The sequence below is a fragment of the Nicotiana tabacum genome, chromosome 3, assembly GCF_000715075.1.
Source record: "Nicotiana tabacum cultivar K326 chromosome 3, ASM71507v2, whole genome shotgun sequence".
In the NCBI taxonomy this organism is placed as follows: domain Eukaryota; kingdom Viridiplantae; phylum Streptophyta; class Magnoliopsida; order Solanales; family Solanaceae; genus Nicotiana; species Nicotiana tabacum.
In genome coordinates this window covers 189,172,020-189,190,926 of record NC_134082.1, presented here as the reverse complement: position 1 = coordinate 189,190,926, position 18,907 = coordinate 189,172,020, and the positions used below count along the sequence as shown (strand labels likewise).

At 35.5% G+C, this 18,907-nt stretch overlaps 1 protein-coding gene across 1 annotated transcript; it reads left to right on the top strand.

The window, feature by feature from the left end:
- Positions 1-8,394: 8,394 nt before the first annotated feature.
- On the top strand, positions 8,395-18,845 carry LOC107827619 (lysine-specific demethylase JMJ28-like). Its single transcript, XM_075250332.1, has 13 exons — positions 8,395-9,464; positions 9,588-9,733; positions 10,932-11,034; positions 11,120-11,252; positions 11,332-11,395; positions 11,482-12,196; positions 13,706-14,035; positions 14,573-15,097; positions 15,194-15,266; positions 15,345-15,430; positions 17,005-17,124; positions 18,276-18,384; positions 18,492-18,845. Exons 1-12 carry the CDS (start codon positions 8,874-8,876, stop codon positions 18,345-18,347), a joined length of 2,958 nt encoding a protein of 985 aa, XP_075106433.1. The 5' UTR covers positions 8,395-8,873; the 3' UTR covers positions 18,348-18,384; positions 18,492-18,845.
- The last annotated feature ends 62 nt before the right edge of the window (positions 18,846-18,907 follow it).

The window sequence follows — 18,907 nt, the reverse complement described above, 5'->3', positions numbered from 1 at the left end:
ACGAAAACCCTTCGTGTCTCCGGGCAAAGAGGGGCAGCTGTAAGCACGTGATTTTTTTGCCCTATATGATAATTACTCCCAAAAATTCAAAAATAAAATGATTTTCTTTGGTGTGCAATTTTGTGATATTTTGAATAATTATTTGTAGTTGTCTGTGCGTGTTTATTTGCTAAATTAATAAAAAATACAAAAATATGTCGCATTTTGCATGTAGGATTTAATTCTATAATTGATAATAATTAAATTTGTTTTAAAAAAATTAAAAATTACAAAAATAGGCATCGTTTGCATTTTTAGCATTTAATGTCCAAATATACAATTTTATGCTTAATTAATACTTAATTGTGCGTTAATTGTTATTGGGAGTTAATTTGCACTTTTATAACTTAATTTAGTTCTTAATAATAGTTTAAGTATTTTTATAATTTAGTTTTAGAAAAATAAAAGAAGAAAAGAGAGCGAAAATATAAAGAAAGTCGGAATTAGGCCTCTTCTTCAACTTCAAGCCACAGGCCCAAAAAATGGCCCAATCTTCCCTACGACCCAGTCCATTTCGAACTGGGTCGACCCAGTCCATAACCCAAAAGACCCAATACCCCTATCTTGCATCCGCCCCCCCCCCATTTCTCCTTTTTCTTCCTCAAAACTCCATTCCAACCATGGCTGCCCCTCTCCCATTCCCTTTATCCCCACATCACACTCACACACACACTCACCAAACACCTCCAAGCTGACCTCCCATGAACTGATGAACGACCTCAAACTCCATAAACGACCTCAAGAAAACTCCATCGCTGTTTTTTTTTTCTTCTTCTTCCTCCCCCTTGCGTCCCATGAACGACCATCTGTTGGATGACCTCATCGCCGGACAGAATCCCAGACGAACCCAGTCGCCAGGTTACCGCCCAGGCATGAGCTGTTGCTGTCACGCGATATAGCTAGTCGCGAGCTACGTGAACTGCTGGCCGCGTATAGCTTCGTTGTTATCTTCGTCGTCGTCACGTCCAAACGACCAGCGGCGTCCATGCTTCTTCAGCTCGTTTTGCTGCTGTTTCTTCTCCTCCGAGCTGCTGCTTCTCCGCCATGGACGAGCACGCACAGGTGCGTCGAACAGCTCTACTGTGAAGCGATGTTACTTCCTCCGTTTCTGCCGCGTCAACTACTGTTGCTGCTTCGGCGCGGCTTCATTTGTTCATGTTCGTCGTCGTTTGGTCAAGCTTTGATCGAGGTCTGTCAAAAAAGTCCGTACACCTTCGTTTCAATCCGGTTGGTAGATTTTGAGTTTCAGTAAGGTCGGAAGGGGTAGTTTAGGAATTGTACATTTTTGTAATTGTTTATTTGAAGCATGGGGGACAAAATGAAATGGGGTGGTTTGTGATATTATTATTTAATATAAAGGGGGGACAAGATTTAATTTAAAGGGGAATCTTGCATTATTTTAAAAGAAGCATGGGGGACAAAATAAAATGGGGTGGTGTGATATATTTATTTAATGTAATGGGGATGAGTGGGAAGATAATGAGTTTGGTAGAGAAAAGGATTGATTTTAATTGATTAAAGGGTGGGGATTATATATATAGAGGTCTGAAAAATGATAGGGAGGAAGAAATACAGACAGAGAAAAAAGAGAGATAAAAAAAAAAGAGCTGAACATTTATTCCGAAAAAACATTCAAACTCTCAAGAAAAGAAAAGCATACAAAGAGAAAAATAAAAAATAAAAAAAAGAGTTGAAAATTAGAAGAGAAAGTAGTACACACCTGATAAATATTCTGGTATACATGTGTAGAAATTAAGGGTTGAAGATTAACTAGCCTTTCAAAAATCTGAAAATCTCCCTTGGTTTCTGTCCGTTATTTTGGCATTCCTGGATTTTATTTTGAATTTCTCAAAGCTGTCGCTGGGATTTTCGTTGACTGGTTATTGCTGGTTATTGTTGCTGTTGTTGTGTTACGTATTACGTTGCTGACTTTCTTCTTCTTATATTGACAATATCAGGTACACAACTGTAATTTTGGCATTTTGTAAGCTGAAATGAAGAATGGAGTGTTAATTTTTTAATTTAGTTTAATTTAATTTTTTGTATTGTATTTAGGTTATTCATGTATTATTATTCTGTAAATCACTGTCCTTTGGCATAACTAGGCATATTATAGCGACATATTAAATAACGCCTTAACCAGATTATTAGGAAATATATTTAAGCTTGATTATTAATTAAAACTGTTTAATAACAAAAAATAGAAGAAATAACGTAAAAATGACGTTATTGAATCAGTTTGGCAAAAATTAATTAAGTTCCTTATTCATAAGGTTTTTCGTCAACGATAAGTTAATCTGAATCACGTAGTCAATTTCAGTTATAACATGAATTAGTTTGCGAACAAGTATTAGGACATGATGAATTAAAACAAAGTTAGTTAATGTTAAATTGTTTAAATTTTTAGAAATATGATTTAGTACTCAAGTTTTTATTTTTATTTCTTTCAATTTTCAGTATTTGTAAATAATTAGTTTCAATAAGCTTAAGTCTTACTAACAATTTTAATCCAACTATGGGATAATTAGTTTTTTTTATTTTTATTTTTTTACTTTTCGATAATTCCATGTTGTATTTATGATTATAATTTTATGACTTTCTGTTAATATTTATTTTCCTCTTCTATTTAATATGTCATTTTCAAGAATGTAGATATTGATTTTATATTTATAAACAAACTTAGTAATAATAAAAAGGTAGTCATTAAAGGATATTCTTAAAATAAGGAAGGATTTCGCTAAAAATAAATAGATGTAAATAATACAAAAATTTACAGAATTCTCCAATCTCATTTATTTATTTAAAAAAATTTTTAAAAAAAGAAAATTTTTACTTAGAATTTGGGATGGATTGTTTAGTGAATTTCACTTCCTTCCCCAAAGATAATGACGCGCTAGACTCTTTAGGCGCGATTTAATCAATTTTACCTTCTTAAACTCGGATGCGCATTTCATGCGATCCAAATCTAAATCTTAAAACATTGAATAAAAATGTGTTCCGGATTGCGGGTGCATTTCATGTGACGTAATCCAAAGACATGTTTTAAACGATGTTCACAATTTTTTTTTTTAAAAATAATAATAATAATAAAGTGGTAAAAAGTTAAATTTGCACATTGGTTCATAATTGTATTTAAAATCAGATAAATAAGCCGAATATGACAGTTGAGCGACCGTGCTAGAACCACGGAATTCGGGAATGCCTAACACCTTCTCCCGGGTTAACAGAATTCCTTATCCGGATTTCTGGTACGCAGATTGTAATATGGAGTCATTTTTTTCCTCGATCCGGGATTAAAATTGGTGACTTGGGACACCCTAAATCTCCCAAGTGGCGACTCTGAAATGAATAAATAAATCCCGTTTTGATTGTCCTTTAATTGGAAAAACTCCCTACGCGCCTCGCAGTGCGGAAAAAGGAGGTGTGACACCCAACAAAGTGAGTACTTTTTTTTACATGATGTAGAAAAAGTATTTTCTTTCATTTCAACAAACTAAGTATTTTCTTTTCCTGGAACAGAAAAAGTATTTTTTTTCCCAACAAAGTGAGTACTTTTTTTTACATGATGTAGAAAAAGTATTTTCTTTCATTTCAACAAACTAAGTATTTTCTTTCTTGATGTAGAAAAAATATTTTTTCCTTTTTAACAAAACAAATACTTTCTTTTCATGATGTAGAAAAAATAATTTCTCAGTTCAACAAACTGAGTATTTTCTTTTCATGATGTAGAAAAATTATTTCCTTTTATTTAACAAAAAGAATAATTTCTTGTCATATTGTAGAAATGATACCTTTTTTTAATAAAATAAAATATTTTCTTTTTAGTTATCGAACTCAAATTTTAACGTTGTTCTTGGGTGAAAAAGTAAAATAGTACATTAGTTCCTTTGGGTTTGTGTGAATTTTGAAAAGAATAATTAAATTATTAATTCTTGAAGAAATAGAGTCCCGCAGGAGAATGGGCCGGGGAAGGGGGAGGGGAAGGAGTACTGGGAACATGAAGATTTTGGGGAAGGTGGGTTGAGAAGAGTAGCATAAAAAAATATTTCCTAAAAGTATTTTATACTCTTTAACCAAACACTATAAAATATTTTTTGGAAAAAGTTTTTCGCTCACCAACCAAACAAGAAAAACCAGGAAAAATATTTTTCATGGAAAACATTTTCCTTCGTACCAAACACACCTACTGTCGAATAACATTTTCTATTATTTTGCAATATCAAGACTAGTGACTACGTAGTATAAATGCTTTCATCAAACAAAATTTCTTTTTTATCGCAGCCTGTCAACACATGAACATGGCAATACCTAGGACATATCTAACATCTTATCTAAACTTTAGTTTCTCTAGCTGTATAAATATAGTGCCCATTAACTTTGAATTACCAAAAAAATTACTAATGTGTAATATGTCCTACTTTTAAGGGTTTTCAACTTTTCATTCATATTTAGGTCCTCCTAGACTTGAACCAAAAGTCTTGCTGCTTTATTCTGCATCAAATGGAATCACCGCACCGGGCTTTAATTTTAAAGATAAATGGTCATTAAAAAGTCCCCTCATGACTTACCTATCCAGCTAGCTAGCCTCCTCGCATATGCAAGACCCTATAGAATATTCATGCAAATTAAAACTCTTTTAGAAAAAGAAAAAAAAAAACTCAAATATATTTTTCCATAATTTTTTTGGTATCAATTTGTTGCCTAGCCTTCATGAAGTAAAATGCAGAAGTTACCTTCCTTAAATTCTATTCCAACTCTTTCATGCAAAAATCTCATGTAGACATGATCTTCATTTTGAGGATAATATTCATGAGCTCTTCTCATTTTTCATAATTCAAAAATCTTAACATCAATGCCTTCTCATGCACTTCATAATTATTCCTTAAATCTGAGAGCTTTTAAAGTCCTTTTCATTATTTCCTTGGTAATTAGTTGAAAAAAGTCACTGTACAGTTTCCTTCATGTAATACAAAATATTGATATTGATCACATCTGGAATATATTTGAGTACAAAAGTGTGATTCAAAAGTCAAATCTGCTGATGGTGAAGAATTGGCATTGGACTACATATATATATATATATATAAAATTCCCTAGTATGACAGGATGTAAGGTAGATCAAGCATAGGCGTAGCCAAAAATTCCATCAAGGAAGTTCAAAGATTAAACAAGTCAATAATTTATTTTTTGGTTATGGTGTATAAAAATTTTTAAAATCAAACTATGCAATATTTAGCTAAGCAATTAAAAAAATAAAACTATACTTTTATAAATTAAAATTAAAATAACAGAAAGATAACATTAGAATTTTACTAATAAAAGTAAGCATAAAAGATCAAAGGAAAAAGAGAGTTGAGAGAATTTGTAGTTTGTGGAGAGCTTTTGTTGAAGAAATTTTGTAGAGCTTGACTTTTAAATTATAAAATTTATTTAAAAAATAGTAGTAACTTTTAGTTTAAAAAATTACTTTAAGATTAGTTGTTGATTTATATACAAATTTTAAGTTTTAAGAGTTATTTATTAGAATTGTTTTTTGATTGGAAAAGAATCAAATAGACCACATGGTGGTCTCCGTTTAGTTTTGGCAAATAAAATGAGCAGAACTTTGAACCCGTGAATAACACATCACTTTGAACACCCTGAACTTTTGTACTGCTTCAGTCAACCGTGTTAGGATATACAAAATATAGTAATAAATATCCATATAAAGTAGTACGTATTTAATTTATATACACAATATAATTTTCGGTAAAGGGTGTGCGCTTGACCACCTTAGCATAGGGTAGCTACGCCGGTGAGATCAAGTATTAATAGCACAATTAAAAAAGCCCTCTCCATTAGTAGACTGTAATATCTTTGCTCACGACAATTGTAACCTCTCAAGAAGTACAACTGAAATAATGAAAGAATTTTTTAGCATAAAAAGAATAATTTGCATGACGAAGAATGGAACTACATATTCAAAATTTTGCTTCGATAGAACTTCTTCTTTGTTTGTTGTTGTTGTTGTTGTTGGTAATACAAGCTTTTCAAGCAAATATTAGACTCATAGCGACATCAACTGTCTAGGGCCTAGTTCTTATATGATCTTTGAATGACCATGGATCGATTGTCCTTCAAGAAGAGCTTTACCTTATTTTTTTTCCACGAGTAAGCAGTCTCTGATATAAATATCAATATTCTTCCGCCCTTATGGGAGGTGAGCGGGGTGTTCAAGAGAAGTAAATAAAGCCAGACGCATCATACTCTTGATTAGGGATTGTGTCATGTCAATTCTAATCTCATTGTTAAATTTCTTTCATAACGCTGATGAATAATGGCTACCATATTATATTACTCATTGTTCAAAAACGAAGGACCAAGCAAGAATTTACGCAGGAAAGATATTCTCCTTCAATTATTTGTCTACGTAGTAACTTTTGGTGTAATAATTAAGCACAGAACAGTAGACAACAACCATGGGAAAAGAAAGAAAAAAGATATAGACAACCTGTACTCTCGCTTCTGATATTAATTAGCAATTAACGGAAAATTGAAAAAAGCAGCGCATAATATTCTTCTACGTGAAAACAAAATTGGTAGTAGTATATATTCTACTGCAAATTGGAAGTAGTTTGTCCACTGTACGTATTTAATATGCATCACTCGATCAATATATAGACGTATTAAATTTGTGTAAGGCAAATGAAAACCAAACAGTCAGCAGTTTGTAAAACATCATTGCGTGCAGGTTGATGAAGTCTCATTACTTGATTTCAAGATTTTTCAGTTTTTGAATTTGTGGAAGGTTTCACAATGTTTCTGAAACACTTCTTCTATAAATCCTTACTTTATATAGTTTGATCAATTTCGTGTTGGTCTTCTTACATTGATCCATGCTCGTTTAACAAAGATCATATATATAGAACTTGCGCTGGTTCTTTGATATCTGTCTAATATTTACTTGAACAGCTTATACTACTGTATACGGGTGAAACCGGGGCTAACGCATACCTCGACTTCCCGATGGGTCAAACGAAGCAAGGATATCACTACATGGGATCGGAATCGAAGTTGGGAACTTCTTGTACCGAAGCCCGAATGGAGTGGCCTCCATCGGGCCTGATAAGACAACATTACCCGGACCTAGAACGAGCTCCGAGACCTCGGAAAGCATGACAACGATTGCACACGACTAACAGAGGACCATGATATCCGCACCCCACCGGATATCACGACGTTGATCTTGTCCGATGTCGGTAGCGTATCAGTAATTGACGAGAAAGTAGGATTTTTACCTTTTGTAGAATTGTACTATGGATGAAACTATCCTACTATATAAAAGATAAGCTTTTTATTCAATAGGACACACTATAACACGCAAACCAAGGCAATTCAAGTTTCATTAACGTAACAATTGATTTGATTATTCCTTTTGTCTTTAACTCGTTTATCTAATATTCTTGATTATTTATGTTGAATCAATCCACATATCCTTAAAATCGCGCATGAATTCAATTGTTATCCATTTTAAGGGTAAACAACACCAACATCAACCATAAAAGAGAAAAAAATTTGAAGTGGCAAAATGCAACCAATTTGAATATGCAGATCGCAGTTTTCAATTCCACTCTTGGAAATGACAAGCAAGAGCTTTTTCCTGAAGGACAATTAATCCATATTCATTTGACAAATATACTGTACAAGTAGCACTGGTTGGTTAATGTCTTTGTCTTAATATTTTGCTTGAAAAGTAAGGTTAACAAAAATTGCTATCTTCTGATATCCCGGAATTGACCAACAGAAAAACTCAACATCAAAAATATATATATAACTGAGTGTTTTTCAAGACCATCTCTTTTTAACAAATTGATTTAAATTCTGCTAAATGTTGAAAACTTAGCTACAGTCTACAGAGAAATAGCAGATTCAGAAATTTTGTAATCAGTAAATGTCAACAAGAATAGAAAAAAGTAATCAATACAAAAATATACTGAACAAAACATGCCAAAGCATTTTTGCTGCTGAAAATGCACAAAATCACACTCCCAAATTGTTGAATCTTAGTACCATACTTGAACAGGGTGATCATACCAAAAATCCAACCCATGATCAAATACATTATTTGAACGTACCAACTGCTATCTGATATCCCTTGTTAGTAACTTTCCCAAGAATCCTGATATCCCAACCAACCCTATTAATGTATTCTCTGCCAAAAGTGAAAAAGAGAAAAATTCATTTTGAGAACAATCTGATCTATGCAACAAATCTTAGTCAAATACAAAAATCATTTCTATCGTTCAACCAAACAGAACAACAACTATCTCAAACAACTGAAAAATGTAAAAGAACCAAGAAAATGAAATCAATCACAATATCTCATTGACCAAAAAGAAAAATTCATTCACAGACAGACAGAGTCTCTCTGAATTTTGCCATATCTCATCAAAATGCAATCCAATTTTTTTCTGATTCATTCACTGCTAAGCTACACAGTCTGAATTAGTGAGTTCCTCATTGTGTGGGACTGATCAGATGCACACATCTATACTGTGTATATATATATATAAAACTACAGAATTTAAGGGGGTCATTATTGGATGATGCAGTGTCAAATAGATTCCACTTGTGATTCAATTGAAACCTCCAAGACAAATTAGGACTCTTTTTTTCATCACTCCACACACAAAGTACACACTATCTGTCTATCAATATCTCATTAAACACACACACATACAAAAAAAGTCACGCACTAAACCCTAGTCCCAGAAAACTCCTTGAATACTCTGTACTTTTAAGATTCGATTTTTCTGAGAAAGTTTTGGATTTTCTTGGAAAATTGAAACACCCAAATGGCGGAAAACGGTGCTCTGCCGGACGATCTCCGGTGTAACAGAACGGACGGCCGGCAATGGCGGTGCAAACGGCGGGTAGTGGAAGGGAAAAAGCTTTGTGAAATTCACTATATTCAAGGCCGTCACAGGAATAAGAAGCAGAAGGTACCGGAGTCGCTGAAAATCATTAGAAGTACGAAAAACAAGAAGAAGCCCAAGATTCAGAATTCAAAAGGGTCTCTTGAAATTGGGTTGAGAATATTAAAGAAGAAACCCCTCAAGCCTAAACCCTGTGTTTCAGAGGCATTAGATGAAGCTTTGAGGAGAATGGAACTTAAAAGAGGGGATTTGCCGTTAGAATTGATTCGGGTTTTCTTGAAACGACAATTAGAGAAGAAAAAAGATAAAGAATCAAAGAATGATAGTGCTGAATTGATGAGAGAATTCCCTAATGCTGTAATGGCTATTCCTCCTACACCCGCAGAGAATTTCAGCAATGCAGGTTCTGTTTTGGACATAAAATTAGGCCTGGATTCGAGCTCTAGCCCCTTTTCGTTAAGGCGTTTCCGATCAAAAAATATTGAACCCCTTCCAATTAGTACAATGCAGGTTATTTCTTTTTTCGTGTGAGCTTTTATTTTAGTTCAAAAAACTGATGTTCTTTCAAATTGTTATTGTTGTGTATACATGATAACTGTTGTAATGAATGTGGGGGGCCGTTTTGGTGATTAGGCCGTGCCATTTGCTAAGAACGGGAAGAATTTAAGTAGAGTAAGCAGGAGGAAGTGTCATTGGTGTAGAAGAAGCAGCTACCGGGTTCTGATCAAGTGTTCGAGGTGTAAGAAACAATTCTTCTGTCTGGATTGTATTAAAGAAAGGTTTGATCTTTTGCTTTCCTTAGTTTTTGAACTAATTTACTTATATTTATGTATGGTTACCTGTTTTCTCACAATTCTCCTGTATGCAGAAGTATTTGTATTGAAACCATTTTTTTAGTGTTAAATACATTCGCAGGCAAGTTATACCATCTGCCTTTGATTCTGGTTCTTAAAAGTTGAACTATCTTCAGCTAGATTGTTCAATGACTTTAACCTTTTCTCAAGGAGCTTACAACTAGCTATAAGTGGGTAAAATAATTTTTATTGGCTGCATCTGATACTCTCAAATTAGGACGACATTCAGTTAGGATGTTAATGACTTTAACCTGTTGGCATGGATCTTAGAACTATGAGTTGGTAAGAAATGAAAAGGACTATTTAGGATGTCCTTGACATTTGACAAGACGGTGAGCTGTATTTTTCTTATTGCTTCTGCTATGCTGCTGTGTCCTGCCACTTCAGGTGATTTGAACAGCTTGTGCTTGGAAAGTCTTTTCTGTTAGAGAAGAAAAAGCATAGGAAAAAGGAACTGTATGGGGGGGGGGGGGTGGAAAGTCGTGGGATGTAAATGTTTGCGGATGTTTCTCTCCTTATAACCAAATGAGAACCGGTAAAAGATAGTAATTGACTGGGAGAGAGGGGTGGGGTGGGGAGTGGATATGTAAGAATAAGTTAACAGTTACCTACATTTTTTCAAGCTTAGCTGAAGATTACCGAGTTCTTGAGGGAACTCTCCTTCAAGTAAATTTTCAGCTTTGTCAGATTGGAAAGGCAAGATTTCCAGAATATTGGTTCATCAAAAGGCACACAGAATGAAGGTTCATTAACGAACTTAAAATTGATGGAATGGCACCAGTGAAGTTATTGTTTTTGACATCAATTAATCAACCTCTGCAAATGAGCCAAGTCTTCTGGCAAATCCCCTGTGGAAAGTGTTGTTACTGATGTCGAGGGAAACAAGACACGATCGGTTTTTGATGTGTGGAGGAATGGTACCTTGAAGTTGCATTCCAGAAATGCCTAAAGCTGTGCCCCTATGGTTGCGGGAGCTGCAGCCTGCAAGTGATGCCAATCCAGCTGCAAACTGAACTGGAAGCAGGCCAGTTGCTTGCTAAAATGTTGTTAGGTTCAGATGAAATGTGGATATGTAACAAGAACAACTTGTTACGTGAAAGTTCTGATGTTTGATCTGTTTTAGGTATTTGGAGAAGCAAGAAATTAGAGGGGCATGTCCTGTTTGCCGTGGAGCCTGTAGCTGTCGGATCTGCAAAAGGAATGAATTGAAGCCCTCCAGTCATAAGGTCTGACAAACGTGAAACTGAATTTGAGCCATTGTATGTACTTATCTAATTCTGATTCTCTTGTTTACGAACAAAACTGTACCAGGAATTCTGTAGGCATAAAAGGAAGGTTCAAAAAGTCCAGCTACTTTATCATCTGGTCCACCTGCTTCTTCCTGTACTGGAAAAAATAAATGAAGAGCAGAGAATTGAAGTGGAGATAGAAGCAAAGATATCGGGTACTGTTATTACTTGACACTCTGGGATTTGTTTATTTTTTCGAGTTTGAGACATCTACTCATATTTTACATTTTATAGGAAAGCAGCAACCTGACATTCAGGTTCAGCAGGCTTCAGCAGGAGAAGGAAAGTTATATAGCTGGTAAGTCGACTGCTCCTGAAAAGTTTGGTTGGTAAGGATATTAAACCCGCTGCCTGTCTTATCCATGCTATTTTAATTCTGAGCAGTAGTAACTGCAAAACCTCCATTCTGGATTACCACAGAATCTGCTCTGAGTGTTCATATAGCCTTTGCTTACATTGTTGTCGGGCGTCCCGTCGTGGAAGCTTAGCTGAAGATTGCAAATCCAATGGTTCTAATGAAGAACAAGCTTGTTCTTCTAACTTTGAGCGAACATCAAGGATGAAGCATACTAGCACCTCAAGGCAAAGTTTCTCGGGGATACATTACTTGCAAGCTTGTGCTGATGGAAGTATATCTTGTCCCCCTGCAGAATACGGCGGTTGTAGTAATAGCATCCTGGAGTTAAGATGTGTATTTCCCTATGCTTGGATCAAGGAACTGGAAATCAGCGCTGAATCAATATTATGCAGCTACAACTTTCAGAACGCGGAACACATTTTTTCATCTTGCTCATTATGCAGGGGAAGCGATCACAAGGATGCTGTTTTTGATTCATTCATGAAAGTGGCTGAGAGACAAGATTCGCGGGACAAGTTCCTGTATTGTCCGTCTATAAAGGATCTCCGTGAAGAAAACCTTGAACACTTTCAGAAACACTGGGGTGAAGCTCATCCTATTATAGTACGAAATGTGCTTCGAAATTCTCCTGATTTGTCTTGGGATCCTGTTGTTATGTTCTGCACTTACCTTGAGAAAAGGTCAAAATGTTCCCGAGATAAAGAAGCAGCTAAGGCACAAAATCACTCGGACTGGTGTGAGGTAGGTACTTTATGCTCTCTTCTCTAGATCTCTGATAAAATGCTCTATGTCCTCTGGGCCGTTGACAAGAATTTTCTTTTATCATCACCCTTGACTAGAACTTAACCTCTAAATTACAATATTTTAGGATGCAATTGACAAAGTTATGTTTATAAGGTTGATATCAGTTGGGGTAGAAAGGCAAATCTCTATCAGAACAACAAATTTTGCTCTCTCTCTCTCTCTCTCTCTCTCTCTCTCTTTCCAGAACGGGAAGAACGGCTGGGATAGGCTATAGTCTGACCTTTTTATTTTTATTTTTGTAATAACGGAGGTGTCCGAGTGCTTTCTTGTGCCTCTACTATTCCACCGACTATCTGCTACCTCCTACCAATACAGGGGTAACTTTGCCCCTACGCTTAGACAAACGGGAAGAAAATCACCTACCGTTTCTTTCTTTGTGGGATTTTGAACACTAGTCCTTCCATGGTTTTCACCCACTTCATTGAATGCTCGACCAATCCTTGGGTGCTATAGTCATCTAACTCTTAATTATAAATCAGAAGGATGCATGGACTAAATTCATGTAGATGAGAACTGCGCTTCTCCTTTAAATAATTCTAATTATGAAAAAGCTGGAGTCTGAAACGAAGCTGCACAATCTTATTTGTTCTCTTCCCCTAGATATTCTTATCTGTTAAGTATGTTTTTTCTTGGTTGATATTAATAAAGGTAGACGATCTGAAGAACATAGCTGTCTATGAACTTCTCTCTTCAGTTCAGGACAGTAAGGACTACTTTCTATGTTTCATTTATATGGTAGCGTTTGGCTGGACATGAATTTTAAGAAAAAAAGCAAGAAAGGTTTTGATGCATGAGCTAAATATATATGACATACAAAAGTTCCTAAGAATCTGATTGTCTTCGGCATGCCTGCCAACTCCTCTAAGAGCGTGTAATTGACGGCAAAACGGGCATGTTAAGATTAAAGAGTTCCCAAAAATAAAAGGTGTCAATCTATTTGGAACAGACCAAAAATGATAGTATCATGTAAAATTTAGAAAGTTTTTTTTTTGGTGGGGTGGGTGGGTGGGTGGGGGTGGGGGATTAGTACTATGATGGATCTATCATCTATATATCTTATTTGTATTAGTCTTCCACCCTGCATTCTCACCATTTTTAAAAACAGAAAAGGAAGAGAAAAATAATTGTGTAATACTTATGATAATAAAACATTCTAAAGAGGGCGACCAAATGTTCTTGGAAGTTAAACTTAATTCTCACGCAATGTAATTAACAAATAAAAAGGCAAAAGATATATAGAGTAAAAATATAGCTACAGCATCTTTTTAAAGGAATTATTTTGTGTTGTACTAGTGCTTTGTAAGGAATCATTTAAATTGATGATGTTATACTTTTTTCTTATCCTCATTGATTTTCTACATTTTTCTTTTTTAAATGAAGTAGTCTCTGAAAGTGTACATATTTATATAAAAAGAATATCATGGCCTGATAATCTGCAGTTTGTAGGTTGAAATAGCTAGAAAGCAGATATTTATGGGGTCACTTGAATGGCAAACACATGCAACAATGCAGCGCGATATGGTAAAGTTTAGAGCATGGCTTTCTTCCCATCTATTCAAAGAACAGTTTCCTGCTCACCATGCGGAGGTCTTGAGGGCTTTGCCACTTCAAGAGTATATGAATCCAAAATCTGGTCTTCTAAATCTAGCAGTTAAACTGCCACCGGAAATGCCAGAAACAGATTTGGGACCTTCAATCTATATTTCCTATGGTGGACCTGAAGAAGTATCGCAAGCAGAATTTGTCACTAAACTATGTTGTGAATCTTATGATGTGGTAGGCCTAATTCTCTGCTATTATATATATTTTTGGTTTATTTACTTATCTTGGCTGCATGCAATTGAACATTGAGGCTGTCCTATCTATTATATCTTCTCTGTGACTGCTAATTTTCGAAAGATGAAACACGTCTCTGCTTCTGTGAAGCTACTAGCTAGTAATCGTACAAGATGCACTAATATAGCATGGAAAAGTTCATAGAAACTTTTAGTGATTCAACCATCCTGTCCCCCCCCCTCTTTTCCCAACCTCTTCAGTTACATGTAGCATGCTATGTTACTCGGACTCTCCAAAAATATCGATGGGTGCGTGTCGGATCCTCCAAAAGTAGTGCATTTTTGGAGGATCCTACACAGGTGCGACAGCTATTTCGGAGAGTCCCGGCAACATAGGTAGCATGAAAAATATAAATTTTAGTAGACTGGAACTACTCGGTTCTAAATGTGATTTCCTCTTACAGTCCGAAATAAAGATTGATCTAGCATGTGAGATGACTACTGAAATTTTGATTCATATTACTTGGGTTTTGCTCAGGTTAATATTCTTGCATGTGCTACCGATGTTCCCATTTCAAAGGAACAAATAAGAAAAATAAAATGTTTAATGAAAAATAAGAAGCCTCAAGATCACAAGGAATCTACCAGCTACTCAAGTGATCAGAAAGGAAAATCATCTCTGCATAGTGGAGATACAGAAGAATCCTGTCTGCAGGATGGAACTGGAGGCCACTTGCCTGATGGTATTGCTAAACGACCTTTCTACTCTGCTGACTCACTAAATGGTCAAAGGTATGGAGACCAAGATGGCAATAGCTCCAGTGACAATGAAAATGACTCAGAGTTTGAGTCTGATGTCTCACTGTTCTGCTCTGGATCTGTTGAAAGATCTGAAGATTCAGACAGTGATTATCTTTTTGAAGATGTCGATAGTGTAAAGAAAGAAGCAAAACCCTCAGGTGCTCAGTGGGATGTTTTCCGCAGACAAGATGTCCCAAAGCTTCTAGAGTACCTCAGAAGGCATTCTAGCGAGTTCACCTCCACGTCTGGTTATTCCAAACAAGTAAAGCCCTTTGTACCAAGAGTTTCATGGTAAAGGTAGAGTATGATGATAAAAATTAACTTAATCTTTCATATCTTTGGCATGTACCTGCTGCAGGTTATTCACCCAATTCTTGATCGAAGTTTCTTCTTTGATGCATTCCACAAATTGAGGCTTAAGGAGGAATTTGGTATATTTGCTTTGTCTTATTTTATCTTTTATCGTTTGGATTAAATTAGTACTAATTCTTAATGTTATAACTTTTTAGATGTTCAACCTTGGACTTTTGAACAACATCTTGGAGAAGCGATTCTCATCCCTGCTGGATGTCCATATCAAGTCAAACAACTTAAGGTATCCTTTATAGTGATGACCTTCATACATCTTCCCACAAACACGATTTCCTCACTGCTCATGTAGAAGTTTACTATATTGGATAGTCTGAAGATAGAATTAAGAACTGCAAATTCTTGTTTTAACCCCATGAAGTAGTTAGAAAACAGAAAGAGGAATCCATTGACCAAGGACAGTATGTTCCTATATCTTCTTCAGAATTTTTCTGGTCAGTCACGGATAAATAAATACATAGGAAATGTCAGACTTGGAGATAATTATAAGCAAAGACTATCTGGATCAATTGAATAGATCCCACCATATTCAAATGACAGTTCGTTTAAGGTGACTCTTCCGCTTTGTAACTTCTTTATGACGAAGTAGATTTCTCTTTAATTTGCAAAATTATTAACAGAAGCTTATTGGTGGCAGTGTTTTTGAAGGATCGGATGAGGAACGCTTAGGCCCTGAAACTAGGTGCAAAGCAGGCTGGGCGCTTTGCCTTGCTTTGGTGGCACGTCAGTGCAGACACCAAGGCGCTATGTTGTGCGCCTCTTTACCCATGGGCTCTGTCTTGAATAGGACGACACTAAACAATATATATACTTATATAGTTGGCAAATTGATATATCAATTTTCACGATTAGGAATAGGAAACTTTTGATCGAACGATTAGGAATAGGAAATTAGAAATCCAATATAAGAAATTAAGTCAGCGTACCTAAACCTAAAATTTAAAATGCATCTTTGCATCTGAATCATAAATTATCGTTTTGAACTTGATTTACGTTATTTTTACTATATATTTCACTTTATTGTAAATTTTCAATTCTGTTATCCATATCAGTGATTAAAAAAGCGCTCGCTTCATCGCTTTAAGCGAGGCGTGAAGGGTAGCGCTTCAGGTCTTTGAAGCTACTCTGGTAAGAAAAAGCGACCGCTTCTCTGTAAAAAGCGAGAAGCGGTGAAGCGAGAAGAAGCGTCCGCTTCTGTGTTTAAAATTAACCCAAGCCCTATTTTATAAAAAACGAGTTTGTAAACCGTAATCCGTATATTATTTTCTCTTGCATTACAAGCATATTTCTTCCTTTGCGACTTTCTTCACTCAAGCCCATGCTTTGTTTTGCGTTTACACTTAAGAGCAAACGAGCCTTGGCTCTTTTCTAAGCTTCTCTTCATTGACGGCAGTGATTGATGGTAACTGTTAGTTGAAGTTACTGGCACGTAAGACCATGATTACAAATTGTATATTACTATTTGTGAACATCTCATTGCAAATTACTTATCCAGAGAGAAAAAGAAATCAGAAAGTATGTTCGGCGACAACTTTAAATCAATTCTCACCATATCCAACTTTGCAACAATTTTACTTTTCCATGTTCTGATTAAAACATGCTGTGAGCTGTGTCATAGTTACAATTAGCTCTTCTTTGTCTAGAAGAGCCTTAGACCAGCCTAACATTAATTGCATGTGTGCATATTACCAGCTCAACTGAATCTAGTCGCATATGTATATTTGTCAGTATCTGGGCGCTTTGTTTCTTTTAGGCTTTAGCGCATTATAACTGACATAAGATTCTATTCACTGTCTACAGTCATGCATCAATGTTGTTCTGGACTTCATCTCGCCTGAAAATGTTGCTGAATGTATCCACATAATTGATGAAATTCGTCTACTTCCTGAGCACCACAAAGCCAAGGGAAAAGTGCTGGAGGCAAGTTTCACAACACTCTTTGTTTTAGTTGCTAAAAACTCAGGTTCAAACTGCTATAATGTAGAAACCCGAACATGGTATTGTTTGACGTTATGCTTGTCTAAGACTTCTGTTAGCTTTCATGTTTAGTAGCAAAAAGCATGTTGTTTGAGGTAAATGTTTGTAATTCTGTTCCTAGATCTAGCTTTACAATTCAAAAGAAAAATGCTCCTACATCCAGGTTTTTTTACATATGCCAGCTCACTAGTCCAAAGTAGATCTCATGTTTGAAAACCTTATGTCATTTTCGTGTATGGTACAATCCATGATGATTGCCTGCGGAGGCGGACCTACACGGAAGGTAAGGGGGTCACGGGCATCCGTTAAGCTCACAAAAAATTCTCTCTCTATATATATATGAATGTATAGGCGGTATACGATAAGAAATGAATATATATTTAACTAGGCACCCTCATACTTAAGCGACGCTTTGGGGGCACTGGTCGCGTTTGTAGCTTAGTGCTGGATGACTTGGGGTTCTATTCCCAGCTCCAGCAATGAATTATTATTTTTGCTTTTAGTTGAGTGATTATATATCTTTTTTTTTTGGCTTTTTTCCCCGTAGTTTCTGCTCCTTTTCCTTTTTTGGCTCTTTTCTTTAGTTTGCCCCTCCAAAACTCATTTTCTTTTTATTAGACCCCTCCCTCAAAAAGCCCCAGACATATCTCTCCCGCTAATATGAGTTTTGACATATGATGCACTGTTAATTGTTCTTTTCTGAATTTGATTTTCCCATTTCGCTATTTCTTTAACCACTTCACATGATGTGCTTTTTTTTTCCTGTCACATGTTTTAATTTGCACTTTGCAAAAAATAAGTCACTTCTTTGATTTATATTATTACCTATATTTATTTCTTATCATCAAAATCTCATGTCGTCGTTCAACTAAGTGTAACTTATGTATAAAACTTTTATTCCAACAGCGTTTAACAATCGAAATTTAGGACCTTTTAAAATCATCAAGTTATAAGAGAGTGATACGCCAAACTTTGTAGCTAGTAACTGGCATGAGTCATCACAATATTAAACATAGTGGTGCCTCTGCCACTTCTAAATTCTGGGTTTGCCTCTGAGGATTGGATTAATATACCTCTTATAATGTGTCTAGCAGGTGAAGAAAATGGCTGTTTATGGGACCAGTAATGCAATTGCAGAGATTCGCGACCTCGTGCCGACCTCTTGAGAGATGATCTATATGCAGTCTGTCTACTTATGCAATAGTAAGTTTAGGACTTGGTAGAAGACTGTACAAAGATAATTGTTTTTTTAATAAGATAGCAAGGATGCAACTTCATATTTTTCAAAACTGATTGACGCTCTCTCATAGATGTTGCAGGTTCATGCTACATACTGCCAGGGAATAGGATCTAGTACATTTTTCGACAAAGAAAGGATGAGCGGACATTGATTAGGTTAATTAGATCCTTGTCGCTCGTCAACAATTGGTTATGTATATATCTGAAGATGAAAATCAAAGATCTTGCGAGTGGCAGATTGAACACATAAAATGCCTTGAAATCGTATATTCAATATTCATTGTACATGCTTCGTTAGGGTCCTTTTGATGCTTCTGTAGATGTCCATAATTTAATTGCTACAATTTATGCTCTCTTAACAATATTGGTTTGTCCGCAACAACATTCATTGATCAATTTATAAATTCAATAGCTACTTCTTGTGACTGCTCACCCAAGTTCTTTTTATACAAATTTAAACACTAGTTTCTTTGCATTGTATAAAAAA

Coding starts and splice junctions, on each gene's coding strand:
- LOC107827619 (XM_075250332.1), top strand. CDS start 8,874: ATGGCGGAAAACGGTGCTCTGCCGGACGATCTCCGGTGTAACAGAACG. Junction 14,036..14,572: donor GTTGTGAATCTTATGATGTG/GTAGGCCTAATT, acceptor GGTTTTGCTCAG/GTTAATATTCTTGCATGTGC. Junction 15,431..17,004: donor ATCAAGTCAAACAACTTAAG/GTATCCTTTATA, acceptor CACTGTCTACAG/TCATGCATCAATGTTGTTCT.